Raw genomic sequence first — 9847 nt, 5'->3', positions numbered from 1 at the left:
GAAGAGATAGAGAAGTATTAATACCATTGTTCAAGGAACTGGTAAAACCTCATCTGGGACAGTGCTTACAATTCTAGTCACCCATGTTCAGCAAGAGGAATTCAAATTGGAACAGTGGAAGAGAGGAGCTACTGGGATGTTGCAGAGAATGGAGAGCCTATCTAATGAGAGGAGATAGGAAGTGCTTGGCTTGTCTAGCCTAGCAGAAAGAAGACCGAGAAGGGATATGCTTGCTTTCTATAACTACATTGGAGATAAACAAGAGGTAGGCTGAAGAGCTATTTAAGCTAAAGGACAATTTGGCACAAAATTGGCCATGAACAAATTCAGGCTGAAAATTAGAAGAACGTTTCTAACGAGCAGAGGGTTTTTGTTGGTCTCCTTCCTTTTAGCATCAGAGGGGGCCGTGGCTGGAGCTGACACATTGGATTGGGTGGCCAGGGCTCTGAGGCAGCATTGAGCAGCCAGGGCTCTGAGGCAGCATTGAGCATGCTCTCTCTGTTGCTTGGCTGGTTCTTGTTCAAATGCTCAGGGTCTAACTGATCACCCTATTTGAGGTCAGGTGGGAATTCTTCCCCCCTGAGGTCAGACTGGCAATGAGCTTGGGGAGTTTTCATCTTCCTCTGCAGCATATGGGTGCAGGTCACTTGCCAGGATTTTTGTGGCTCTCTCTCACCTAATCAATTCCCAGACATTGCAGGGGCCTTGGCATTGGTGCATCTTGGTTCCTCCTATTCTCTCCCTGTGGCACATAATAGTTTAGTCTCCTGTGGGCTGTGATATGTGGGTCTAATTCCAGTAGTTGGGTTTAGTGTGTAGGTGCTGGGTGGCTTAGGGGGCCTTTGGTATACAGGTGGTTCCGGGGTAGATCAGGCGTTCTCAAACTGGGGGTCAGGACCCCTCAGGGGGTCACGAGGTTATTACATGGGGGGTTATGAGCTGTCAACCTCCACCCCAAACCCGCTTTGCCTCCAGGATTAATAATGGTGTTAACTATATAAAAAAGTGTTTTTAATTTATAAGCAGGGGTTGCACTCAGAGACTTGCTATGTGAAAGGGGTCACCAGTAAAATAAGAGCGACTGGACTAGCTCCTCCAGTGGTCCCTTCTAGCCTGAAACTCTCATTATATATGAATTTTTATTGTTTTTTCAGTGCATAGTTAATAGTAATTACATTCTAAATTTCCTTCCTATCCATTTACTCATTATAAGTCTAAACACTAACAACATTTTGGGTAACAGATTGCTTAGACTTTAGAGACAGAAGTACTAGTCAAGTTAGAAGTGGTAGTCAATGGATTTTATTAAAGTCCTAGGATATTTATATTTGCATTCTTTAGTTTAAAGAAGGCAGCGGTAGAGCCACTTTTTGTTTTCAGTCATTTAAGGTAGGGTTGGACTTCACCCTGCCACATCTGTACCAATTCGTTGTTAAAACTGAATTTAAAAACTTTTTGATCACCACTGTTTTCCGATTTTCAAAAGAGGGGACTCTTAAGTACCTTTAGTTAGGCACCCAAATGGCCTTGTTTTCAAAAGTGCTGGGAACCCAGCAATTCCTATGATTTTGGAAGAATTCACCTGGGCGTTTCAAAGACACACTGCTTACCAATCGTGTTGCACCACTGGACCTTGTTTCAAGTCCGTTCAGTGAAGATTTTCAGTTAAGTAAACATGTTGAAGATTTGTATAGATTATTACCATTCCAGTTTGTGCTAGGGCGAGAATTCCCTTTGTATAATATACTGCATGATTTGAAGACTTGTTTTTAAATAAGAACATGGACAACTTACTTTATAAGGATTTATTTGCTGTGCATAGATTATTGCTTTACCTACACATCTAAGAGTCCAGTAAATACCTTATGTACATCTGAAAATAGCACACACTGATCTTTTGTACCAGTGTCTTAATCCCATGCACACACCTGGCAGAGGGTTTCCCCTGGAACAGATGTTACCCCAAGAGTCAGGCAAAACACTCGAGAGTGCACAGAAGTGTAATTTAAAAAAAGTCCTGGAAGTCCCTCAGTGTATTAAAATACCGGAGATCAAAGTACAGCCTCTAGCAAGACAGTGGCACCTTCCAAGCTGGTTTCAATGCATGGCTCTTAAAAGTTGTACTTAAGATCTGCAGGGCTGACTGAATTCTCTGTTGGGAGTCTCAGGAGTTGCTCTTGGTTATCCTCCCTCTCCAAATAGTCAGCTGCCTGAGCACGATCTGATGCGGGTTCCTTTTATTTGAACTGATTATCTATCAGGGTTCCTTTCATCTTGGCTTTCTTGGCTTCCAGCTCAGCCTGATTAGAAAAATTGGAACAGAATGAAAACTCTACATAAGAACACCATCACGAGTAACTTTCTCTCCAGCACTCTGAGGTACGATCTTCTGGTCTGAGCACTACTAATGCAGCATGCAGCCACCTAAGAGCTAAGTGCAGAACAAAACGCTTCATGTCTCTTCATTCACTACCCTCTTTGTTTCTGGGTGCAAATCAGAAGGTGGATTTCAATCTTTGAAGCACCAAATGGTCTGGTATTAGATACGTAAGAGGCCATTTCACACTTTATATCCTGCACTGGCAGGAAGGTGAGCTAGATAATCTAGTAAATCTTTCCCATCTCCAACTTCTATAAGCCTGTTGCCATAGTTAAGATCACTGAGCATGTTCTTAATGTTGGTTGTCCTTTGCAGGACTGCAGCAGAGCTACTGCACTGGCAGGCCCTCCTTTCTGTAACTTACTCCCTGTTGTAGCCTACGCTAAAGCCTGAGTGTGGCAGGCTTGAGGACACAATGTAAGGCACTGGATAATCTCCCCCAGCTCTGATCTGACCATTCAATGGCTATCTGGCCTCAGAGGCTGCCCTGGTTGCACTGTGTCTTATAAATTACCCTTTTTGAGTAGGTCTATGTATAATTTTCTATGATCTTCAATTTTAGAGGACGAGAGAAAACCTCTACAGTACAGTCTTCTCCTCATAGGATGGGTAGGAGAGGTAAGATATGGTGATGTCTAACAACAGGAGCTTACACAACTGGGGGAAAACCTACAATACTTGCGTGGATTTTCTTAATATTATTATTTAATAACTTTTTCAATTCAAGTTAAAAATGCAAAGGATAAATAATTTGGACTGTTACGCTTAACAACTGCCCACCCCCAAGGCTGCATATGAACTCTGTACACCCACTGTAGGGTATTAAGATATGCTGCTTATGTATACTGCCAACAGACCCAAGGGAATTGGACACCCCACAAAGATAAAGTTTCACCAACAATGCACTGAAAACAAAACAGACTTACCAGTTCCTGCAGCCTCCTTTTGCTCATGCCTTTGCGTTCCAGCTGCTTCTCAATCACTTTAGCATTCTGTGCATAGGAATCTGCAATCTCTCGCTGAAAAATATACAGTGCCACTGCGTTATACTGTGGGCCAGAACTGCACTGCCTCACTGATCTGACAAGTGAGATGGGTAGGATCAATTTCCAGCTGAGTATAAAGTTAGTGACAATGTGAGCACTACCCAACTTTAGCGTGGGGCCTGCATCTGTCAAAAGATCCCCATTGTGCTATAATGCTTGCTGCTGTATATCTTTTGTCCTCCCAAAAGATCTCAAAATGCCTCAGATTGACAGGCAAACTATAAAGTGATAAATTATCCTGCCACTGAAATGCAGTCACCTCTAGGGCACAGCACGCCTGCTGTTTAAAATGCATGGTAACAGCAGCTTAGAACAGGAAGTAAAGAATCAGGACAACAAGCCACTGGCCAACTGTAGTCATCACCACCATGTTCTGGCTGGTACGCGCAAAATGCAAGCAAGAAAGGTTGATATGTAATGTGTGTTCTGGACCAGGTCTCTTCATTAGCATGGCAGAGGCGGTTCAGGGGAGATCATAAGGGCAAAAGGATTCTGTGTTACCAGATGGGAGACTATTATAACTACCATATGAGGAGACTGTCATCTGCATGTTAAATATATTAATTACTTGCTTATCTATATGCAGTCTTAACCAATCTGAACCCACCTGACTTGAGATCACCCATTCATTTCAATCAAGAGCATTGCAGAATGCAAAATAAACTGAGGAGAATGACAAGGAAGGAGAGGCAGGAATGAGGTCACAATTCCCCTCAAACTGCTGCACAGAGGGAAAAGTACGTTAAGGAGCCCTCCTAGAATAGAGAGGAAGACAGTGCTGAGAGGATGGCTACTGCATAGGAACTCACTAGCATTATTTGTTAGCTTGTCCTAGAAGATACCCATCTCACTCGTACTAGTAGGATGATCCACACCTGTGGCATGAATATTATTAGCCACAGAAATGTTCAAGTGAAGAGCACAATATAAATACTTAGATGGATAACTGAGCATTCTGTCTGACTGAACTTCCCCGGGGAAATTCAAATCTTCTATGTGATGAATAATGGACTTCCCTTATGTATGGATCAGACCGAAAGGCTAAAATGGAATTAAACTGAAAGCGTTGCCATTCAGACAAGAAATTTCTGGAAAGCTTAGATTTGGTATCCCAACAAAACCTCTGTGTAACTTGGTATCTTGTTGGCATTAGCAGGGCAAAGAAAACTCACTGCTTCAATCTCCTCCTCCTCTTCATCAATGGTGGAGACCGTGACTGAACTGAACTTGCCCATGTCTTTGGTCCGTTTGGTCATCATCACCTAGGACACGAACAAGAGATTTTGCTTTAGTTCAGTGCACATTAGTGTTACCAATAATTTTCTCTACTCCATAGCCTTGAAGGCGTCTCCTGTAAATCCATACTGTTAAGTATTGCCTTTTATTGGAGGCACAGTAAGATTAACCACATGGGTTTGCTGGTACCAAGAAGTGCCAGCTCTTGGAATCAATGTACTCAACACCAAGAACTGGAGAGAAGATAATATTCAGGTGTCGAGTCTGAGATGCTTTCAAATGGATCTTCTAGGTTGCTTAGGCCAAAGATCTAACAGGTGCAGGGATCCCTTCCCATCCTTATTCCTCTGTCCTCCAGTTTCAAAAACTTCATGTTAGTCTTCCTTGGCAGAAGTTGAATGCAGTCAACACCGCTATTTCAGGTAAACTAGAAAGGATCATTAGAGTGACATAGCACAGGGCCCAGGCATTCTAGCAGAGATGACCAGACCTGTTAGGTCATTTTGTCCATTCACACCCTTTCGAAAGGCAAAGATAGCTTTGTAACTCATCTAAGTCTAATTACCTTTTTGGGAGGCTCTTGTTTCTGAGTGTATATGTTTGTTTTCCCAAAGCCCTGGCCAAACTTGACCACAGCTCCATCGACAATGAAAGTAACTGGGGCATTCTTCTGCTGGTGCTGGTAGAAGAGCAGAAGTCCACACCTGGAAACAACAACACATCTACTGGTGAAAGAGTGCAGATCTCAGTCTCATGCTCAGATGACTTGGTTGTAGTTTATTTACCAAACGGGCTCTAAAAACAGCCTGTACCGCAAACTGTCCAGTGTAGCTAATTAGCCTTTTTGAACAGGCTGGAACTTCTTTTCAGGTAACCGATCATCAAAGAAGGAGACAGATCATAGACCAAACATTAGAATGTCAACAGGTGAAGAGTCACAGATTTTCTCAAAAGCCCATTTTATAATACAGTCTGGTCTTTCCTTCCATTATCAACTCTCTCCCTGCTTTCCTTAGCTGCCAAATTGAGAAATGCAATAAAAATGAAAAGTGCAATTAAAGTGGGACAAATGGGAGTGCTGGTAAAAGGCTGTTTTTTATATTCTGGCCCCAGCTACTTGACCAGGATCAGGATTACAAAATGTTAATACTCACATCACATCACACAAGTCAAAAATCTCATGTGTCCAGCAGCTACTCTTACAAGAAGAAATGTTATTTCTAAGGGGCTGTGACACACAATGAAAAGTAAAAAGCAAGCATTTCTTATGCTGTAATAATACAATTTGATCTGCTGAGACTTACTTTCCACACTTCTTCCTGTACTGCCTCTCAATACCTTCTGGTCTGCGGGAGAAAGAGAGAATTTACAGAAAAGTGGGAAGACATCAGCTACTGCTGTCTAGATACTAAAGGAGAGTGCATAAGAAACACTTAAGAGTAAACAGAAATAATTCCAAATGAGCAATGAGATAGTGGCTTGGGGACTGTGTATACCTAACAGATCTGCAATTCATTAGGTATCCATAAAGGGGTAATACAAGTCTTATTCTGGGCACCAACTAAAAGAGACATGGGGGAAAGAGATCATGAATAGGGCATAAAACTAGAATCGCTGGAGGAGTAGAGAAGGCAGGAAGACACAACACAGCAACAGACCGTAGTGAAGTAGTGGTAGGCCCAGGGCAAAAACACCTTTTCTTTTAAACCCCTTTTTAAAACATTTTTCTCCAAGAAAGGCTTGCTACCTTGATTTTATCCCTAATGAAATCTCAACATCCTTCCTTACTTGAGCTGTTCTGTTTTGTCTTCAGGCTTGTCTATATAAACACTTAGTTCACAGCAAACTCGGGTCTAAATCTACCCCACACTAGCCTGCTGTGCAATAATTAACTCAATGGACCCTGCTGCCTCACTTTGAAATGAGAGTAGAGCCAAGCACACTACAGAACTTTCAGTGCATGGCAGCAGGGTCCACATGAACAATTTGTGATTGTCTGACTACCGTGGATAGATTCACACACCAGCTTGCCACAACCTAACTGTCTATATAGACAAGCCTTTAGTCTTCTCTCTCCTAGATTGTAAATTCTTTGGTTCAGAGAACGTGTCTCAGTCTATGGTATGTTGTAAAGGGCCATGTAAATGTGTACGAGATTTTTAATACTAATATTCCCAAACAGAGTTAAAAGTCACAGCAAGACTAGAAAGCAGAAGTGCTGCAATTTACCTGAAATCCAAGAGAGGAGGAAAACAAAGCACAAGGTCCCCAAATAGGCTGCACTTTAACCTGTCAATTCTGTATTGCAGTGACCAATGTATTTATAAAAGTGACTTACAATAGGCTCTCAATGGCCTCCTTTTATCAGAAATCCAACAGCAAGGGTGCTGGCAGTCCAAGCTTCTTCGAAGCTGCTCACTTCAGATTAAATAGTTTTGCTTCACGTCTGCTTTTGTTGTGGTCATGAAATAAGGGCCAGATAATGTTTTTCAAATTTAATTTATCATCAATAGTAATTTTTCCTCTGGTAAATAGGAAAGAGAATTAGCATTCATATGGCATTCTATTATATGGTTGAAGTAGCTCAAATGGGGACCTGAACTATTTGACCATGTCTCTTTAATATCAGCAAATGAGCTGATGACAGTGTTAACAACTTCAGATTTAGCAGTACTCAGGTTACCAATTTTAGGAGTTATTTTCATCCAAAAATTTGAAGCACAAACAGCAACAGTGTCACAGCAACTGTCAAGGAAGCCAACGGAGGAAGAGAAGGTTTCCTACCTTCTGAGATAAACATTTTCCTCCTCCTCTGTGTTACAGAATTTATGGGCATGTTTGGCTGCATCAATCACCCGAGCTCTGTCTCGAGGCCTCATGGGCAGCTTCTCCAGCTGACAGTCTGCAGAAGTGAAGAGAGAAGCTGTTATAGAATGCAGATTCAGATCCGTCGCTAAGGGAGGGAGTTCTGATTGTCCGGGAGTGTTCATCTGAGATGGAGACACAAACTTTGAAGGGCCAATTTTTTTTTTTTTTGGGTGAATACCTAGTGACTTTCTTCATCACACGTTTTCTTTAAACACCTCATTATCTCCCCCCCCCGACACACACTAAAAAACAGCCAAACAAAAGCATTGGTGCACTCTGTTAGATTTCTGCATGATCTCCTGGTGACAAACGTTGAGTGATTTAGCAACCTAACTGATCAAAGTCCAGGCACAGAAAAATGCTCAACATTGCAGTACCGTATTTCTTCTCCCTCCATCGGGCTCCAGAATGAGCAAACTCTACCTCACCTCAGCTGGAGATTCATCACAACCCAGCACCATTAAGGATGGAGGGGAAGACAGGGAAAAAAAAAAGAGATCCCAACACAAGGATTTTAAGAAACTGAGGACATTGAGAGATGTCACAGAGTGGTGACAAAACTTAATAATGTTAATACTTAGCAACTCTGTAGCACTTTACATATCCAAAACTCTGAACAAACTTTCATGCCCAGAAAACTGAAGTACCTGGCTTAAATTAGTACGAGATGGGCTGCGGACTCAGGAGCTCTTGTCTTCTAGTGCTGTGATCAGAGAACTCTACCATCCCTTTATACTCAGAGAGTCTCATAATCAATTAATTTAGTGTCTCAGCCTCCCCAGGGATCTACGGAAGCTTTATCCCTCCCACTCTGCACATGGGGAAACTGAAATACAGGGAAAGTGACTTGCCCAAGGCCGTGAAGGGAGAGAATGGCAGGGCCAGGAAGAAAGGCCCGAAAGCAGAGCTACTTCTCACTCAGATTTTCTCAGGGACCCCATTGTCATAAGGTGGTGGGAGGCCATTGGGTCAGCTGGTCCATCCCAGGCACATTCTGAAGTGCAAGGGAGGTGTCCATGTCATCTGAAAATCTTCTCAGTCCCCAGGGATGCCCAACATCCCCTCCCACCTGTGACCGCCAAACTGACCCACCAAACAACACCACACACGCAGCTGTCATCCCAGCCTCTGGCCTTCAGGGATCTATAGGGACACACCTGGCCAAGACGAGGGTCCTTTTCCTTAGTTCCCCCCCCCCCCGCAAAGCCCCAGCTGCCCCCTCCCCACAGGCCCCAACTGCCCCCTCGTCCTGGGGTCCTGCCCCTCCCCGCAAATTCCTGCTCCTCCCCCCAGTCCCCCACTGCTCCTCCTCCTCCTCCCCCCGGGTTCCTGCCCCTCCCCCCCAAAGCCTCAGCTGCCCCCTCCCGGGTTCCTGCCCCTCCCCCCAGGCCCCCACTGCTCCTCCCCCCAAGACCCCAGCTGCCCCCTCCGCTCCTCCCCGCCAAGGCCCCAACTGCCCCCTCCCCCCAGATTCCTGCCCCTCCCCACAGGTCCCAGCTGCCCCCGGGCGCCCAGGCCCCAGCCGCTCCCCGGCTCACCCAGCACCAGCACCATCTGGCCGCACAGACAGTAGTAAACGTGCAGCGGCTTCTCGCCGTCATCGTACTCCTCGCGGTCCCGGGTGTCGGAGCAGACCACGGAGCGGGACACCACCTTGGGCATGGCGGCGCCAAGCGAGCGCAGCCGGCGGAGGCCCTGCCCCTCGGCCTGCGTCGGGGTCGGGCCGCCCCTTCGGGGGCCGGGCCTAGGGCGGGGGCCTCGGCCGGCCTCCCCGCAGGGGTGGGGCTCAGCGCTGCTGGGCCGCGGGTACGCTGGGGCAGGAGTTGCCCTGGGAGGGTATAAAGCGGGGAGATCTGGGGCGGTAAACAGGGGCGGAGTTGGCCTGGTGTGGTTATATTGGGGGAGGTCACGGTGTACAATGGGGGGCGGGCGGGCGGGCGGGCGGCTCTGGGATGGTAAACACAGGGGGGATGCTCTAGGAGGCTGATGTCCTGGGATACTATATACTAGGACAGGGGGAGCTGCCCTGGGATGGATGGAATACACGGGGGGGTTCTGTCCTGGGATATATGTAGGGACTGCAGTAGCCTAGATTGTATACTGAATTGGCATGATATAATGGGGCGTTTATATGTTGTGACATGCACCCAAGAAGGGGCCCTACATGGTGTGTATTGGGTGGGGGGGACATATGCATTGTGTTGGCAGTAGCTCACCGCTATAACACACTGTATATTAAAGGGGTTGCTCTGACTTTTGGTAGCAGAGCATGAGTATTTTGGATTTCTCTGGCCTGCATTAGCATAGCCCATACAGG

The 9847-nt window shown here is 45.4% G+C and overlaps 1 protein-coding gene across 1 annotated transcript; it reads right to left on the bottom strand.

Annotated features, from left to right (window-relative positions):
* Positions 1–1790: 1790 nt before the first annotated feature.
* On the bottom strand, positions 1791–9245 carry STEEP1 (STING1 ER exit protein 1). Its single transcript, XM_048865047.2, has 7 exons — positions 9069–9245; positions 7447–7564; positions 5967–6008; positions 5228–5366; positions 4599–4688; positions 3307–3399; positions 1791–2300 (listed from the first exon to the last, which is right to left on the bottom strand). Exons 1-7 carry the CDS (start codon positions 9190–9192, stop codon positions 2238–2240), a joined length of 669 nt encoding a protein of 222 aa, XP_048721004.1. The 5' UTR covers positions 9193–9245; the 3' UTR covers positions 1791–2237.
* Positions 9246–9847: the final 602 nt, after the last annotated feature.

Source organism: Caretta caretta, chromosome 9 (assembly GCF_965140235.1).
Source record: "Caretta caretta isolate rCarCar2 chromosome 9, rCarCar1.hap1, whole genome shotgun sequence".
In the NCBI taxonomy this organism is placed as follows: Eukaryota; Metazoa; Chordata; order Testudines; family Cheloniidae; genus Caretta; species Caretta caretta.
Note: the sequence above shows the minus strand (reverse complement) of the source record. Positions and strands in the feature narration are given on the sequence as shown.

Coding starts and splice junctions, on each gene's coding strand:
- STEEP1 (XM_048865047.2), bottom strand. CDS start 9,192: ATGCCCAAGGTGGTGTCCCGCTCCGTGGTCTGCTCCGACACCCGGGAC. Junction 5,367..5,966: donor TACAGGAAGAAGTGTGGAAA/GTAAGTCTCAGC, acceptor TGTTGTTTCCAG/GTGTGGACTTCTGCTCTTCT. Junction 2,301..3,306: donor AAAGGAGGCTGCAGGAACTG/GTAAGTCTGTTT, acceptor TTTTCTAATCAG/GCTGAGCTGGAAGCCAAGAA.